Source organism: Vigna radiata, chromosome 10 (genome assembly GCF_000741045.1).
Source record: "Vigna radiata var. radiata cultivar VC1973A chromosome 10, Vradiata_ver6, whole genome shotgun sequence".
NCBI lineage: Eukaryota > Viridiplantae > Streptophyta > Magnoliopsida > Fabales > Fabaceae > Vigna > Vigna radiata.
In genome coordinates, this window is record NC_028360.1 from 412,856 (window position 1) to 432,248 (window position 19,393).

The 19,393-nt window shown below is 35.0% G+C and overlaps 1 protein-coding gene, 1 long non-coding RNA gene and 1 pseudogene across 14 annotated transcripts; 2 read left to right on the forward strand and 1 right to left on the reverse strand.

Moving 5' to 3' along the window:
• The first annotated feature begins 7,119 nt into the window (after window positions 1-7,119).
• On the forward strand, window positions 7,120-15,076 carry LOC106775827 (annotated as a pseudogene).
• Window positions 11,227-14,973, reverse strand: LOC106775829. Of its 13 annotated transcripts, none has more exons than XR_002670015.1 (7): window positions 14,233-14,973; window positions 13,957-14,043; window positions 13,671-13,740; window positions 13,194-13,334; window positions 12,997-13,068; window positions 11,648-12,926; window positions 11,227-11,360 (listed from the first exon to the last, which is right to left on the reverse strand). It is a non-coding gene; the product is annotated as an uncharacterized LOC106775829 (long non-coding RNA). The 13 variants fall into 13 exon arrangements; XR_002670017.1 differs by having other exon boundaries at window positions 13,957-14,051; XR_002670016.1 differs by having other exon boundaries at window positions 14,212-14,973.
• A 2,727-nt stretch (window positions 15,077-17,803) lies between the features above and the next one.
• Window positions 17,804-19,131, forward strand: LOC106774648 (uncharacterized mitochondrial protein AtMg00810-like). The gene is made up of 3 exons (XM_014661692.1): window positions 17,804-18,001; window positions 18,130-18,601; window positions 18,701-19,131. Exons 1-3 carry the CDS (start codon window positions 17,804-17,806, stop codon window positions 19,129-19,131), a joined length of 1,101 nt encoding a protein of 366 aa, XP_014517178.1.
• The last annotated feature ends 262 nt before the right edge of the window (window positions 19,132-19,393 follow it).

Here is a 19,393-nt window from a genome sequence, read left to right on the forward strand (position 1 = left end):
TTGAAAGTTGAAAAAGAAAAAGTTAGGCATTGAGCTAATGTGTTGAATGAAAACGCATGAAGAAAAGAAAGAAAAAATAGAAAAGATAAGCATGAAAAGAAAAAGCTCAATGTGAAGAAAAGGGAAAGTTGGGAATGAGTGAGATTGGTAAAGAGAGAGTTTGTGCTTGAACCATTATTGTTTGAATGACTCTCTTAACTCAAGGATTTTGTGATCTAGAAAAACCAATTTTTCTTGTTAGCCCACCCACATTATAAGCTTTGAAAAGTCCTTGTGATGACATGTGTTTGTGATTATGGTTGATTGTGGCAAATGAATGGCAATTTCGTTCTATGTGACATGTGGATAGTAGAGGGAAGGAGTGACCTTTGGAAACACTTGACTGATTGAGTGAAACACCTTGTCTGGTGAGGAATAGTTCCATGAATTTGTTATTATATCTGTGCTTAGCTAATTGATCATTCATGAGAATAACATCCATTGAATATTATGTGATTGTGAAGAGCACTATGACGGTTTGATTTGAATCATATGTGCATCTTGATTAAATTCTATCGATGAGCTGATTTGAGTGATGACTTGTCTTGAGATATGGATTTGGAAAAGGTTGAACCATTGTGATGAATTGTGGAAGACTAAGTTACATTTTGTTTGCTTGAGGACAAGCAAAGTTCTAAGTTTGGAGTTGTCATAACGGTCTAAAAACCGTTATTTTCATACTTAAAATTGATATCAAATACACCCTTTATGACTTAGAATTAGCTTGAAATCATGCAATTTGCTTAAGTTAGAGTATAAGAGAGTCAAATAGGTTTTATTAGTTTTATGCTTGGTTTTCTTTTGATGTGGCAGGATTTATCAGGAATTGAATGAAGGAAGTCAAGTAAGGGAGGAATTGGATGCAAGAGAAGGTGTAAAAGTAAAGAAAAGAAGAGTCGTAGAGGGGTGAGATCAAGTGATGCGCCCACTGCCAGGCGGTGTACTAGTGGGCGTGGGCTAAATTTCTTATATTTTTCTGAGTTATAAATACATTTTCACGAATCAGAGAAGGATCTTTTGGCAGAAAGGACGCAGAAACACATTCTTCTTACCTTGGAGGCAGATTTTGGATGCGGAAACTCCAACTTATCAATTCTAGGGTTATCTTTTCCATACTTTTCATTCAATTCATCTAGATTCACCATGACTATGGTGAACTAAAACCTTTTTTGTTGGGGAATGATGTAATCCTATTTGAAACTCTCTTATATGAAATGCTTACTTTATTCATATGCTTTGTTTTTCAATTGTTTGAGTTTTTCCTCCATTATATTTGCATGCTTTGTTTAAGACATTATTCAATAGCATAATCTTTGATTCTTTCTATATGGACACGTATAATTAGGTCTAGACATGAGGGAATTCTCTTGATAGCAATATTACCTAGACATAGGAATAGGAGGATCAATTGTCTTAATCTTCTGTGCGAATTATGTAATGCATGAATAATTGCTAAGGAGACTATACATAGTAAACTAGTAATTAGGAGTAGACTCTAGTTATCAAGATATTTATAGTAGGGGATTTTAGAAAGTGGCATGAACATTGGTAACAAAGTCGAATTTAGTAAGAATAGTAGAAATTTGAGAGTGGATTAGGATGAAACAGTAAACCCCAACAACATCATTCATCCATATTGTTCAACTGCCAATTGATCAATTCTCACATGCATGTTTATTTTCCGTTTTGCATTTAAAACTCAAATTGTCATTTATTCAATTCTTATGATTTCAAAACATCATATGAACGTTTAGGCGTAAGAGTCCTTTGGGAAACGATACTCGGACTTACCGTTTTATTATTTCTTGATACGATCTAGTACACTTGCAAAAGAGTTAACATGGCTTCACAACGACACAATTTAGTGGAAGCGCGGAGAAGGAAAAAGACGCGACTAAGGTTTCTAGAAAAATGGTTGTGCGATTTGGAACTAAAAAAATTAAAAACACTCTACTACCTCGGTTTTCTGCGAACCGAGGCAGAATCTGAACCCTTTTGCCTAGGTTCTGAACCCAGGCAAAAAGCCTACCCTTTTTTCCTCGCCTGTATATGCCTCGGTTGTTGAACTGCTGCCTATAAGCGAAAATCACTAGTGTAGAAAGGGCTTTAGACGTCTGTTATTTTGGGCTTTTAACATCACTTCCACAACCGACGTCTATACGGATGACGTTAGTGGGACGTCGACATTCCAAATAACCGACATTTATTTAGACGTCAGTTCATGCCATCCCCGACGTCTATGGCCACTATATAGTCGTTGGTCTAGGCCTCAACCGACGTCTAATGGTATTATATAGACGTCCACCTGTGCCTTAACCGACGTTTACGGGAATATATAAAGGTCGAACAAGACACTAACCGACGTCTATGGTCACTATAGACGTCTGACATAGCATTAACCGACGTTTAATATAGCGGTTGTGTTTTAGTGTAGTTTTGATCCTGTCTTTCGATAGCCTAGTACCACACTTTCCCTTTGCTAGCTTCCCCACCAAAAAAACTTTCGTCTTTTGCATCTCTTATGACATTTCAACCAAAAACAGAACCTGGGTCCATGCCTAGTTCCTATTCAATTGCAAAAGGAAAAAAATTACGGTGACGCGAACTAAGAAAGGACACAAGTTCCATTTTGGGTCGAAACGCCATAAAACATCCAAAAGACGCCGCTTTTCTTGTGAGGAAGCTAGCAATGGGAGAATGTGATACTACAATACCCAAAGAGAGGATCAAAACTGCACTAAAACACAATGAAAACACATTTTAATCGGTTATTGGATGATAAACGATCAAGACACCATTTTAATCGGACTAAAACAAAGTTTAAACGATTGAAATAAAAAAAAAAACGCACCTGCAATGCAATACCGTGAGAGAGAGAAAAGGAGAGGAGGAAGAAGATTGTGCACGTAACTGCAAGAGACAGAAAAGGAGAGGAGGAAGAAGATTGTGTGCGAGTAATTGCGAGTTCGCGGTTTATTTAAGTTGAATTTATGCGTTGGTCACCGTACCAACCGATGTCTATAGACGTCGGCTACATAACTAATCTGACGTCCAAAAGACCTTTCACCTACCTTTTTCAGGCTATTTAGACGTCAGGTGCAGGGGGAGTTGACGTCTAAAGCACTGAACGAAATGACTTTTCAGTAATTGGTCAGTCGAGTAGACGACGGGGACCTGGGGGGCCGACGTCTATGTACATCGATCCTGAACAAAGGGATGTTTATTTTCCTGTGGGTAGGTGAATCGCATTAATTGCAGTCATATAAACATTGGTCCTGTACCAAGTGATGTCTACGTGCCTGCGAGGTAGTTGAATCGCATTAATTGCAGCAAGTTAGACGTCGAGCCCCCCCGTAACCGACGTCTATATAGTTGATATAAACTAACTCCTCACCTACCTGTCAGGCCCATGAACGTATGTGTAGGGTGAAACAGACGTCTACACTATCGTAGACGTTGGTTTACAAGACGACCGACGTCTATATGACCAACTTATTTACGAAAATGCCACAGGTCAGTCATATACGTCTCGCCACTTCATAATCGACGTCTAAGGGGTGACGTTAAACAACGATTTTGCACTAGTGAATAACCGATGTCGTTTCCCTTGATTGCATTAGTGTATGAGAAATGTCACCTTACAAGCCGGTTTGTGAGGTTAAGTTAGGCTTAAAGTCCATTTTTTAACACTTTTTATACCCCTATTTTTATATTGGTTCCAAAACTGATATAAAAAATCTTTTTTAACATGTATAGGTAGTTTTTTCTCAGTACTAGTGAAATGTTTTGAAATCTCGTAATTGTGTAGCTTAGTTTGGTGTCTGTTCTACGAGTTGTACAAAGAAGAGAACAATGAATTTTCTATCTTGTAAATTATAAATTATGTACTCATGAAAGGGAAAAGAAGGGCGTAGAGAAGTAATTTTTAGTCTTGTCTAATAATCCATGTATCTAGGGACGTGGGGTTTAAGTTGCACTTTTGAAAATGTTTTAATCAATTTGATGTAAATTTCGGTTTTGAAGACCTCGAGTTTTCTAGTTTGAATGTCATTCAATTATACCTCGAATTTTATTGAATATAATAATAATAAAAGAAGAAAGCAAGACATCACTCTCTCTCTCTTCCAAGGTTTTCCTTTGACAAAGAATTTCACCTTTCTCAAAGAGTAAATACCAAATTAACTAACTCATTAATATATATTGTAATTGTCTTAATTGATTTCTCCTTCTCCTTATATTTCTGACATTTGGTAAATCATAATTATTGATTTCATATTTCAGTTTTTATCATGTCACTGATAAACATATTTTCTAATTCGGTATTGTAAGTGTCTACTTTGTTTATCCAGTGTATAACTCACCACACACATTCACTACACAACGTTGGTGACATGTCATCTTCTTACAAAATGAGAACCACACTTGCATCTTCGTTGGTTTCCTTCTACTGGTTTCACTAAGTATGGCTCGTGTTTTGGAAGATGATGACGTGTTGTTAGTCCTGTGCAGGGGAGATATGCGGTGAGTGATGATGGTGGCTAGGGTTTCTAATGTGTTGGAAGGTTCAATATAATGTTGTGACAATGTGTACATTTTGTAGTTAACGATTTAGACTATGTCATGAAAAAGGATCAAATTAGACATAAATTAAGAATATTAGAACCACGTTGAACACTAAAAAGAAATAGTCTCACATATAACAAAATCGACAAAAATAGTGACAAAAAAGTATTTAAGCCTAATTACTATCATTTTTATATGTTAAATATATGAACAAGGAAGTTTTTCTTAAAAAAAGAAAGAATTTATCAACATCAAGCACCATTATAGAATAATGTTGTTTAATTTTTTATTATGTGTAATTTAGGACGAGTAACAAATGACATTGTAATGATTTACTAACTTTAACTTTTACATTTTTTTCATTTACATGATTTGAGATTAAAGTTGTAGACTTTGTTCTTTACTCATTTTATGAATGTTACATGCAAATTATAAATACCAAAAAAGCCTTATCTACTCCGCACTGTCTATTGATAATTTCATAGTGGTGTTTTTTAATTTTTTTATTTGTTTTAAGATTTATGTACAAATAAAAAATGCAACAAAATCATATCAGGGTTTGAAACCCCAAAGAAAAAGCACTAATGTTGAGATGACATAAGAGGGGTTTTATACCGTTAGTAATACATGGAACTTCATAAACTGTCTTTTACAAACCTCAGGAAATTAATTGGGGTTTCAAACTGTTGAGAATATTCGGGTTTCACAAATTCCAAGTAAGTTTCGTTATCTCGGGATTCCCAAAATTACTAATTAAGCTGTTAATTAACGACGTTGACTCTTAAAAAAATGGCAAACCGCAGATAACATAATTAGTAGGAGATAAAACCCTCGTACAATACAATCTACACTAGAATTACTATTTTGAATATAATCTATATTAAAATTACTATTTTTTGTAGTGATTTATTATTCCTTTTCTGCTTAGAAGCTACCATTTAGAAGGCAACAAAGTTTAAGATAATTCTTAATCATAATTAGTTTTTATTCACGTTTAGTGTGTGAGTACGGTGCTGATAACATTTTCTGTTATGATCTTTCTGTTATTTACTTTTTCTCTCTTTTTCACTCAGTGATATATTCACACGTTACCCATTTAATAAGATAAGTCATTGAGCAGCATGATTTATGCTTGCGATACGTATCCTTTTGCCATGCTTTCTCTGATATTTGTCATGGTATCCAGAGTCTAACGGTCTTCTTCCCCATTTGCTTCTACTACCATGGGTGATGACATCGATCATTCTCTTAATGTCCATCGCTTTTTATATCTCCATCAGAATGAAAATCCTGCACTATCCTTAGTATCCCCTTCTCTTGACTGAACAAATTACCATTCCTGGAGCATATCTATGCTCACTGCTCTCAGTGCCAAGAATAAACTAGATTTCGTTGATGGAAGTTCCCCCACGACCCCTGTCTTCCGATTGTCTTTATAGAGCCTGGAAACGCTGCAATAACATGGTTGCCTCCTAGCTCGTGCATTTCGTTTCTTCTTCCATCAGGCAGAGCATTCTTTGGATGGACTGTGCAGAGGGAGATCTGGTGTGATCTTAAGTCTCGATATTCGTAGGGAGATCTCCTTCAAATTTCTGCTCTCCAACTTGAAGCTTCTTCCATTAAGCAAGGTGATTTAACGGTCATTGACTATTTTACTCAACTTCGTGTTCTTTGGGATGAACTCGAAAACTTTCGACCAGATCCTATCTGTGTTTGCGGTGTTAAATGTCTTAGCCAATTTTCTTCCATTCTTGCTAAAAAAAAATTAGTAGATCAAGCTATGCAGTTTCTTCGCGGATTGAACGATCAGTATGCTAATGTTCACTCTCATGTTTTATTAATGGACCTATTACCTCCTATTACGAAAATCTTCTCCTATGTTGCGCAACAGGAACGACAATATTCTCTTCCTGATATTTTTCATCCAGACACAAAATCCAACTCTATCAATGTTGTTACTTCTCCTACTTCGACTTGCAATTTTTGTGGTCGGCCTGGTCACACTGAAAGCACTTGTTATCGGAAACATGGATTTCCCAATACTTCCTCTGATATTAAGAGCAACAAAGGAATCTCTACGCGTGCAAAAGTATGTTCCTATTGTGGTAAAACAGGCCATATAATTGACATCTTCTATGAGAAGCATGGCTATCCTCCTCGTCATCGTCTATTTAATGCAAAATCCTCCTCTGCTAACAATGTCTCCATCACTGAAAGCAAAGCTGCTGATTCACTACAAGAAAAAGGTCATTTACATACGGATTATTATATATGGATATTATATACGGATATGTTACATACGGATTTTTTCGTATATAATAAGAAAAAAAATTATATACAGAAAATCTGTATATAAAATCCGTATATAATTATGGAGTATTTTGGCATAAGCTTTTCTAAGGATAAAACCGTATAATAGTTATATGTAAGTAGGTTTTTCTTTACATACGTATATTACATGCGGATGCTAAAAAAAATAATAAAAAAATATTAAAAAGCTTAACCCTAAGTGAAAATGGAAAGTTTTTTAGCCATTCCCAGGCTTTCCCTCCTCTCAGCTTTCCCTCCTCTCAGCTTTCCCTCTTTTCTCTTTCCCTCCACTTAGCTTTCCCTCTCAGTTTTCTCTTTCAGCTCTTTCTCTCTTGATCACAAATCACCATCATCGAGCCATTCTTCATTGTGCATTGACAAGATTTAGTCCATTATCACCAAGATGCCCAACAAAACAAGTTCGTCTAAATGACAAACCCCTTTCGGTGGTCGAACACAAATTAGGGTTTACCTCCCCTATTCCAAATCACCCTCTTCCACCCCTAAATCCAAATTGTTAAAGACAAAAGGAATAGAATCATTCGTTGATCATCGGAGAGAGAGAGCCACACCTCGACGTGATGACCGGGAAGGCGAAACCCAAGAAGCACACGACTAAGGAGATAGCGGCAAAGATCGACGCCACCACTACCAATCGCAACGACGGTAAGGCGGGCTTGACGAGATCCCCTTTGAGGAGAACAAGGTCGTCAACCTTCACGTCATAATCGCCAATGAATCGTCGAAGCCGCTTCCAGGCATTCGCGGAAGCTACAAGAAATGATCATAATCGGTCATTATCATCGCGTATGTTATAGTCCCTTCACGCTCTGTTTTTTTTTCTTTCCTTTTATCTTTCTAAGTTAAAGTCTTCTAAGGTGTTGTTCAGTATTGTGGGACGTGGGTATGCTTAGATTTTGAAAACAAGATGCTCTTTACATTTTTAACTTAGTCGTATTTTTGGGAAGACTTAAGCTCTAACCATGTCATCTTCAAATGACCATTAACCAGGTAGTAAATGTTGTATTTTATCTTTGTTAATATTTCTTGTTCCACTTTTCAATATTTTTATTTGGTATATTATTGCTTCATAGTTACTGGAAGGGATGACTTTACCCTTGATGATGGCAAGTTTATATGAATCTCAACCACTGTCTTGGCTTTTGAATAATGATAATCATCAATTTTTGTTACCAAATGACTTTTGAATAATTTTACTGATAAGAATTGGGTAAGATAACCTTTGCTGCCATGTTATAGTTTGAGAGCATTGGTTATGGTTATTGCTTGTGTTTATGTTATGATTTGTTGTGAGTGATTTTGAACTGACTTTGTGAGTTAATTTGGGAGATGACTATTTTGGATGTGGGGACTGGAAGTAGCATTCTTGCTATATGGTCAGCTCAAGCAGGCGTGAGGAAGGTGTATGCAGTGGAAGCGATGAAGATTTCAGAACATGCTCGTGCACTAGTCAAAGCAAATAATCTCCAGAATGTAGTTGAGGCCATCGAGGGATCAATGGAGGATGTTACCTTGCTTGAGAAAGGTTAGAATTAGTGAGATCCGTTTAGTTTGTTTGATATAACTTATGTTTTTTTTTGTGCTAAACTTCATCTGGAATCAGAGGGTATTTGATTTAGTAGGAGTAGGAAAAAGTATATGACATGTAAATGTAGGAAGATGTGAGGTAAAAGTGTTTTGATGGAAAAAATTGTGGATTAACACCAAGTCATATGGTTTAGGTTTCTGGAATTGGACCCATTATTCTACAATGTACACTTCAAAGTCATATAGGCATTGATGAGAATGTAACACATATGGGGTTCCTGTTTGGGGGACTACTTGTATAAGTTTTGATATGTGATTGTAAGGTGTCTATCAAACTCAAAAGGAAAGTTTTACTGGATGAATGGTTGTGAATTTTTGCTACTAATTTGTATGGTCATCAAGGAGAAAAAAAGAGTATATGGGTTTATAGCCCTGAGGTGGAAAAAGACGATGGAAACTTCCTAAGTTGTTTTGTCTAGTGACAAGACCAACAGAGGCTCATGCATATTATTGAGAATAAATAGATCATTGGAAACTTATCAAGAAAAGAGAAAGTAGTTGAATTTAGAGCACTAAGGTGGATGTGTAAGTAATGAGGAAGATCTAGTTTGTTGGAGAAAGTTGGAGTCGCATCTATTGAGGAGAAGGTGATGGGAAGTTTCCCAAGATCTAGTTTGATGACTTTGTTACTAACCCTGTTCTGAATGTGTGATTTTGGTAGTTGATCAGGATCTATCAGTGTGTGATTTATAAAATTATCTATTAACTATGGGACACAAATTTTGGCCTTTCATTTTATGTTATAGGAAAAGCTTTTATTTTAAATTATTTTGGCTGCTAGATTTATTCTGAACATGAGGTTTTTGGAAGTTCTATCAAGATATATCGAAGCCAAAAAGCTCAAGAATGTCTAAGTCAGATGTTGCAAATTGATGGTATCATTGGCATCACAGGCATTTTAGCTGGTAACTGGTTTATAAAGTTTGAAGTACTTTATGCCTATTTGCTCTTTATCTGCAGCTGATTACTTGTGTTGTATGTTAGGTTTTCCAAAGCTCATCATCTGCGTGGCCTTTTGTTCAATGCAATGGGACAACATAGGTATGATGAAATCTGATAAGAAGAACTAAACTACTAAAAAATACATAAAATCTATAACTAAAAGATACTAAAAGATAACATTGATAAGAAGATCACGTTTGTATAACATAAAAGCATGCCATCAATTAAATTATGACCCTACAAGTTTCATCATCTACTTTATCTTGTTTCTGACTTAAATTGGGTTTGATTGTTACAGGAAGGTGATCAATGATTTGTCAATGGGTTTGAGCGTTGATTGCCCCAATGTTGAGTGCTTATATTTTCGAGCTTCATGCTACCATGCCCTTGGACAATACAAATAGGCGGTAAAGTTTTACTCTTAACTTTTTGGGAGAAATACTGATTCACATTTGTCACTCAGCAACTTCATTTATGATCTCAGGTCAAGGATTATGATGTTGCTCTGTATTTGGAATTGGACTCAATGGATAAGTTTGTGCTTGAGTGCCTTGCCTTCTACCAGGTTTGTATATTGTAAAATATTATATTTGTACAACTTCTGTTTTTCCCATTAATTCTATTTTATTCATCTCTTAGAATTCTGCATAAACTATTGTTGTTTCAAAATAAAAATCTGCTGAAAACTGTTGTAGTTTTGATTCAAATGCTGCAGAAAATTACTTGTTGTTTGGGTATAAAAATGCTGTTGAAAATTCTTTGCTGTTTTGATAAAATGTTGCAGGAAATTATTTGTTGTTTGGATATAAAATCCTGCAGAAAAATATTTATTGTTTTGATTCAAATATATATTTGTATAGTGGGGATGCAGGGCATATATATTTATTGTATGGGATGTTAGTCATAATTGATATATTGTTATATATATATATATATATATATATATGTATGTGTGTGTATGTATTATAGATAGTTTGTAATAAACTTTTTCCTTTGGGATTATTAGTATATTATATTAAAAGTATTAACTAGATTGTTGCAAAATTAATTATATTTGGATGTATGAACATGTGAATGTCCCTTGTGATTTTAGTATAATCTCGTTGCAGACTTGGATTCAATTGTTATTAATTAGTTGAATTCCTTTTCATAAAATTTTATAAAAACTCTCAAGAAAAGAAAATAAGAAAAAAAAAGTCTTCCTCGCAAATAAAAATTAATTTATATGTAGATTTATTTGGCAAGTTAATGCATTAGTAAAGAGCTAAGTTTTGTAAAATTATAAATTGATGTATAGACTCATACACTAGTGGAAAAATGACATTTTATGACGTACAAAAATGACCTATTATGACGTAGTTTCTGGCGACATAGTTCTGGGCGCCATAGTAAGTCTGCACATTTTATGACGTAGCAAAAATCTACGTCATAATAGCTTGAACATATTATGACGTAGTTTTTGAAATCAGTCATAATATGCTAGAAAGATATTATGACGTATAATATTTGGTTTTCAAAACTCACATATTATGACGTACATGGTTTAGTACGTCATAATATATGTTTTTTTTTTTAAAAAAAAAAATTGATTATTACAATTGACATCCAATAAAATTATAATTTTCCTGTATTATCATTTGATTCAATCAATTTATAATCAATGTGGCTTCAAATAAACAAATTCAATGAACTAACAAAATAAAATTCATTTCAAACATTAAATTGTCTAATAATATTACATCATTTATGCATAAAACTATATATTAAATCCAAATATTACATTAATATACAAATTTCTACCAACACTTAAAATAAAAAAAAAAAACAAATTCCTTATAATTCTTCCATGTCTGTAGATAGTAACATTCCTTCTCTCGATGTAGAGGTGATGCAAATACCTTCAATATGAACAAATAATAGAATAAATACATGAATTCAATATGATAGTATTAGAAACAACATAGATAGGAAATCACAAAATAACATAAGATCTAAATACAAAAAATATAAATATCACATCTAAAAATTTAACAATTACACAAGCATTCCAATCATATGCTTAAAATTTCCTTTGACCATTTACCTTTTAAACATGTAAGCAGAATGTGAAGGACTAATCAAATAACTTCTGAGAAAAGTAACTTCGAAAGGAACATAATTCCCGATAGTTAAATCGAACACTAACCATATTGTTTAGGATTGATGCTGCATGTTGGATCATGCCATAAACGTTAACCAGAGCAACTCTTAAGCGCAGCTTTGTCTTCAAGATGTTTAATTGCTGTAATAAGAAAGCAATAAGATCAAACGTAAAAAACTTTTATAGAAATTAAAACTAGATTTTGTACTTCAACTTTTATACAAGTTATCCAAATTAACTTGTTCATAAGTTGATCTTAGCTACTACATAATTTAATCTTGACATATTAACGAAAATTAAAGAAAATTTATTTCATCTTAATTTCTTCTCCTGCAAAATATTACAACACACCATAACTAACTAGAAAAAAATGCTGCAGAAAAGAGTCCAAGTTTTCATATAGTTAGTCTAGTTCAAATAGAACTAGAATCCTTTTTGCAATTTCTGCAATTTCTGCCATAAATTTGGAACATTTCAGTAGTTAAAAGATGAACACTTTAATGGTGTTATATGTTATTTGACAATGGCATTTATTGCTCCTCTTATGTACTGCTGCTGCTGTCCATACTAAATAACTCCATATTCCATTTCTTTTATCCAATTTTCTTGTCTTATAATCATCTCTAATTTTCTTCCTCTACTTTTTTTTAAAGTTATCTGTTATAAAAAAAAAATCTTAATTTCTCATGTTATCAGTCACACAATTTTCCATTGAACAGTTACAAACTAATAATACCTATATGAGCTGAAGAATAAACACTAGCCATTAAAGAAATGTCATAACAGATGTTCTGGAATTAACAACCAACTTACTATACTAGCTATTAGTTATTTCTGTAACAATTATAAATGGTCTCATCACTTGTGTCCCTCCTATTTTGCTTACTGTAGACACTCCTAACAGGAGGTTTCAGCTCCTTATCAGATATAAAAAAAGTTAAGTAAATCAAATCCACATACTATAACATGCAATAGTAAGAAAAGAAATGAGCTCAATCTAATAGCTATAAACTATAAATCAACGTAAATTTCAACAAAAAAACAAACGAAATTATAATGAGAAAAACGGATCTACCTTGGGACAAGTTTTAGCTCCTGAAACCATGGCAGATATGGCTTATAGTGTAAAACAATGTCAAATTAATGATTGTTTAATCATTAATACAAACACACAAACATAAAATTAAATTAAACATAAGGATATTAACTTCAAACTATTGAAACAGATAAGACAAGGGTGAAATTTTATCATGCTTCAAACCTGAGCTCTGCCAGCTTTGAGGATTTCAGTAACCCCTGCCTTCTTTGAACAATACACTACCTCCTGCAGAGAAAAACATTAGTCCGAAAAGATACTAACCTCAATTATGTTTTTATACAATAAAGATGACTACCTTGCATATAGTGCCATTCTAAGCTGGAGAAGTAGCAAGGACAACAGTTTTACATCCAACAATCCGAGCAGGCTGCATATAAATAAACCAATAAAGATTAATAAAATCTAATAAGAAGATGATGATTATCAATAATCCCGATGCCACTATAGGATGGAGAGCAATACACAAACTAATAAGAAATAAATTCAACTTACAACTAAAAGCATCAAGGTTGTTGAAGGTAGTACAATAGTTCCCCTGGAACATAAAGGCCCCCAGTATTAATACTTCTTGAAACTCGCTTGCATTGGACTCCTTGACATTTTCAGAAATCTAAGCTCGTAGTGATGGTAGAACTAGAATCAGTTGAAGACAACAGAGGGAGTAAAGAATATTTTTCTGGTGTCGAAGAGCGATTGAATATTATGCTAGCAATGCAACCAACACAACTGCTAAAAGAGGTGCCAAAGAAAAATCTACAAAGTCTACGGAAACTGTAAGTATTTTCTTTATAAAGAAAAACTCAGGCATATGAAATGTCCAAGATTAACACTAGAACATGAATCAATATATAATGATAGTTGAGATTTGCAATATAAACAATCTGCTTCAATCATATATGACTAAGATAATCAAAAAACAACCCTGAGAATGATGGAAACAATTAGTGGAGAATTTGGGGCTAATCGTACCTTTGACACCAAAAGAGTAGCAAGTTGCCTTTGATGTTGATCAAAGGCCTCATCTTCATGCAAACTTTCTCTGTTCGACACGCATAACAAAAAAATTGTTAAATCCTCTACATTTCCACTTCTAACCACACACACCAAATATTCAATTCAAGCAAAGTCTACAAATTGCAGCACTAAGAAGATGCAGATAAAAACATTCCCCTTCCTATACAAGCCACGCTTTCAGGACCACATTCATTCATGGATTTTATCACTATATGTGGAAAGGGTGGCAAAAATACTAAACGTCAACCAAAGGAAGACATGTCCGTCAGTGATTCAAGGTGTTCTTTGATCAAACTTCTCCAAATTTCAGTCTCCGCAAGACTCCGACCTAAGAAACTTTGAAAAAAAAAACCATTATTCCATGGTCATGGCTTCCAACGAAGCTTCACTGTAATTGCTCACTCTTTCTTAACTTTTCCAAAAGAAAAATTAAAAAAAGTAATCAAAACCTAAAAAAATTTCCGAGAAAAGTTGAAGCAATTGACTCATGATTTACCATGTGATAGGTTAGTCTCACCAGATGCTCGTTGTGTTCATCTCTTCCACGCCTCTTCTCTCTGAGTCATGGCGACTCTGCACTCATACCAACGCCGCCCCCTTCCGCACCTTCGTGGAGGACCGTGTTGGCATCTTCGTCTATGTCGCCTTCTCTGGCATCCAGATGCCTCAATCAATGCCCTAAAGAAAGAGTTTGAATTAAAGTAGCACCCGGAAAAGATAAGCGCACTACATAATGGATTTAAAAAAAAGGCAAAAAGAAACATAAGAGGCATTATTATAGACCATAGGAAAAATGAAAATGGTAGAGGAAGCACCTGGAATATGCAGTGGCCCTTGGCTAGGGTTTCAAACAAATCATCAATGCCTTCTTTGCTACGAAGAAGGAAGAAGGAACCGTGTGAGATGGGGAGACACGACCAAGTGAGGGTTTCTTCTATCTGAGAAGAAGAAAGAAGGAAGGTTTAATGGAGTTTCTTTTATCCGAGAAAAATGAAGAAGAAGAATTTCTTCGGAATTGAGTGGTTGATTTTCGAGAGGAATGCGCGGTTTAGAGAGGAAGAAGAACGAGGGTGAGAGGAAGGTGAAATTAGAGATAGGGTAGGAAATGTAAAAATAAAGAGATATCATGACTGGTTTCAATATTTACGTAATAATATGTTTTTAACTTATTTACAAGTTTGCCACCGCATTTTATATTATAACTTTCAATATCTACGTATTAAGTGTAGAATCTTTCAATTAATTTTTTAAAACTATTAATTGTATTTTTTTTTCTTATTACTGTAGGTTGGGGCAATTGCTTTTGTTGCTTTAATGCTAGTATTGGAGCAGTTGCATATTGCTGCTTTGACAACTATTGACATGGTGATAAGTTCTTGCCCTATAACATTTCACACTATGGGAAACTGAGTAACGGACTAAACATTTTGTTTTGAAAAGAATAACACAACATATATTACTGTGATTTTTCTTGTAGTGTAATAAGGAGAAGAGAAAAAGCAATATGTGGTGAAGTTGCTATCACGGTGATGGAGTGCAATGACAAGATCAACTCCAAGATGGTGATTATTAGGAAACTATAGAATTGTCATTTTATGTTATAGAATTTATATTATTTGACGTCTTACGAACAGTACAATCTATTTATGATATTAGGCATCTTGTAAACTTATTTGATAATGATTTTTAAATAATATATAATTATTTTTAATGTGAAATGTTTGATATGGTGTTAAATAAAAGTTATTTTTAAATAATATATAATTATTTTTAATGTGAAATGTTTGATATGGTGTTAAATAAAAGTTATTGTGGTGGTTGGTTGTATGTATATTACAAGTTTTGTAATTAATGTACGTGCAGGTGTTTAATAAAACATTTTTTTTATAAACAATGTTACATACGGATTTTTCCGTATGTGAACTATATACGGATTTTATATACGGATTTGTCCCTATATAATTACATACGAATTTTATATACGGATTTTCCGTATGTAATTATATGCGGAAAAATCCGTATATAATATTAGCTACGACCCTTTTATATATGGATTTTTGTCCGTAGATAATCCGTATGTAATACTATTTTATATATGGATTTTTGGAGTTACATACGGATTTTGGCTGTATATAATTACAATTTTTCTTGCCTTATAAGGATACGTATACTTCTAAGATTCCTGATATTCGGTTTACTCCTCAACAATACCAAGCTTTATTGGCCTTGATTCAACAACCATCTAATACTGCTTCAGCATCAACTTCCAATCCTACACATATTAATCAAATTGGTTCGGTTTCTTCTTCCATACACACACCACACTCTTCAGGTAGCATTCAACCCATCATTTGCATAACACACACATTCAACACTGCTCCCTGGATCCTTGATTCAGGGGCCACAGACCATGTTTCCTATTCTCTTCAATTTTTTACATCCTATCATACCATTGCTCCTATCACTGTTAACCTCCCTAATGGCCATCGAGCCACAGCCACTCATGCTGGAATTGTCCACTTCACTTCCACATTTTATCTTATTGATGTTTTATATGTTCCCTCATTTACCTTCAATCTTATTTCTCTGTCTAAATTAGTTTTGAATGCACCTTACCATATGTTCCCTCAACATTTCAACCCTCACCGAATCCATTCCTTTATTGTTCATCCTAATTGTAACATTTTACCTATTGACCTATGGCATTTTTGCCTTGGCCATTTATCCAATGCTCGTCTACACACTATGCAGAAGATATATCCATGTTTGACCATAAATGATAATTTCATTTGTAATTCCTATCATTATGCAAAGCAACGCAAGCTTCCTTTTTCACTAAGTCACTCACATGCCCCAAAACCTTTTTCTCTTTTGCATATGGATATTTGGGACCCTACTCCACCTCATCTTTGCATGGTCACAGATTTTTTCTCACAATTGTGGATGACAATACACGTTGCACTTGGGTTTTTCTAATGAATAATAAAGCTGACACTCGCAAACTCATCATTAACTTCATTGCTTTTGCTGAAAAATAGTTTCATTCTCATGTCCAAATCATTCGCACAGACTTATCTATGCATGAATTTTTTGCTTCTAAAGGAATCATACATCAAACATCATGTATCGAAACTCCACAACAAAATGGAATTGTAGAACGCAAGCATCAACATTTACTTAATATTACTCGTGCTTTACTTTTTCATTCCAACTTACCTCCATGTTTTTGGAGTTATGCGCTTTTGCATGCCACTTATTTGATTAATATTATTCCCACACCATTTCTCAATAATAAAACACCTTTTCAACAACTTTATGGTCATACATGTGATATCTCTGCATTGAAAGTGTTTGGCTGTTTATGCTACATTTCTACGTCTACTTCCCACTGTAAGAAATTAGACCCAAGAGCTCATCCTTGTGTTTTCCTTGGCATCCCACCCACTACTAAAGGCTACCTTGCCTATGACCTTCATACCCGTAACATTGTCATCTCACACAATATTTACTTTTATGAGGATCACTTTCCCTTCCTTCACCTTTCATCTACTGGTTCTGATATTTCCACTGTCTCCCCATCTCCATTTCTGCCTAATTCCCTCTCAACTGATTTCCTTTCTTCCAATACCCCTGCCCAGACGCCTTCCCCTTCTCCTACTCCTATACAACCGACTTCCCCTTCACACCAGTTACGACGATCCAGTCGTGCTCATCATCCCCCTTCTTATCTCCAAGACTACCATCAATCCTTCACATCAACTACTACCAATCTTCATCCAGGTATGCATTACCCCATTCAAGATCATTTGTCTTATTCTCATCTTTCTAACAAATTTCAATTATTTATTTCTTCCATTTCCACAATTCCCAAATCTCATTGCTATGCTGAAGCTGTAAAATATGATTGTTGGGAAGAGGCCATGAAAGCTGAATTGGAGTCTTTAAACCCAAATCAAACTTGTACTCCCACGTCTCTACCACCAAATAAACACATCATAGGCTGTCGCTAGATTTATAAGATTAAATATCATGCTGATGGTAGCATTGAACGCTATAAAGCGCGACTTGTAGCCAAGGGATACACTCAAATGGAAGGTTTGGATTACATTGCAACTTTCTCCCCTCTTGCAAAACTCACCATAGTTCGATTATTATTAGCTCTAGCTGCAATCTTTCATTGGCATCTCAAACAACTGGATGTGAATAACGCTTTTCTTCATGGTGAATTAGATGAAGAAGTTTACATGAATCTGCATCCCGGTGTTCCTGCTGTCTTTCCTAACCAAGTGTGCAAACTTCAAAGTCCATTTATGGTTTAAAGCAAGCCAGTCGCCAATGGTTTGCAAAGCTCTCTTCATTTCTCATTCAACATGACTATAAACAATGCGCTTCTGATCATTCTCTATTTCTGAAGATTTCTGAGTCATCTATTACAGCTATTCTTGTGTACGTGGATGACATCGTTCTTGCTGGAAATAATATTGAAGAAATTACCACTGTAACCAATATCCTTGATAATGCTTTTAAAATAAAGAACTTGGGCAATCTTCGATATTTTTTGGGTCTAGAGGTTGCTCGCAACAGCACTGGAATTCATCTCTCTCAACGGAAATACATTCTCGATATTCTGAAAGATTGTTGTATGTTAGCATCTCGCCCTGTTGCCACGCCGATGGATTATACTACTCGACTTTCCACCTCATCTGGCACCCCGCTTCCTGACTCTTCCTCCTATCGTCGGCTTCTTGGCCGCTTAATTTATTTAACTACAACTCGCCCTGATATCTCCTACGTTGTGCATCATCTCAGTAAATTTATGTCCTCTCCAACGACTGCACATTCTCAGGCAACTTTTCGCATTCTACCGTATCTAAAGCAGGCTCCTGGTTTAGGCCTCTTTTTCTCAACTAAAAGCTTCATTCAATTAAAAGCATTCGGCGACTCTGACTAGGCGGGTTGTCTCGACACTCGCTGCTCCATTACAGGTTTTTCAGTTTACATTGGGGAGTCCCTTATTTCCTGGCGTTCTAAAAAGCAACCTACAGTTTCTCGTAGCTCCTCGGATGCGGAATATCGTGACCTTGCCACCAACACCTGTGAGCTCCAATGGCTGACTTATCTGCTCACTGACTTACACATACTCTTCAAGCAACCAACTCTTCTCTATTGTGATAATCAATCTGCCCTCCAAATTGCTACCAATCAGGTCTTCCATGAGGGCACCAAACATATCGACATTGACTTCCATTTAGTTCATGAAAAAGTTCGCTCGGGACTGGTAAAGTTGCTTCCTGTGTCTTCTTCTCAACAGCTTGCAGACATCTTTACCAAATCTCTATCTCCTTCTCTGTTTTCTGATCTTAGTACCAAGCTGGGAATGTTCAATCTCTATTCTCAGCTTGAGGGAGGGTCTTAATCATATTAGTTTTTATTCACGTTTCGTGTGTGAATACGGTGCTGATAACATTTTCTATTATGATCTTTCTGTTATTTACTTTTTCTCTCTCTTCCACTCACTGCATATATTCACACGTTACCCATTTAATAAGATGAGTCATTGAGCAACATGATTTATGCTTGCGACACATATCCTTTTGCCATGCTTTCTCTGATATTTGTCAATAATTTCGCCCAATCAAATTATGCTTTTGAGTCTTTTAAGAATAAGCTAGGACTTT

Excerpts from the sequence above, each read along its gene's own strand:
- LOC106774648 (XM_014661692.1), top strand. The coding sequence starts at position 17,804 with ATGGAAGGTTTGGATTACATTGCAACTTTCTCCCCTCTTGCAAAACTC. Across the intron at positions 18,002-18,129 it reads CTGCTGTCTTTCCTAACCAA|ATTTCTGAGTCATCTATTAC; the intron begins GTGTGCAAACTT and ends CTATTTCTGAAG. Across the intron at positions 18,602-18,700 it reads GTATCTAAAGCAGGCTCCTG|GTTTTTCAGTTTACATTGGG; the intron begins GTTTAGGCCTCT and ends GCTCCATTACAG.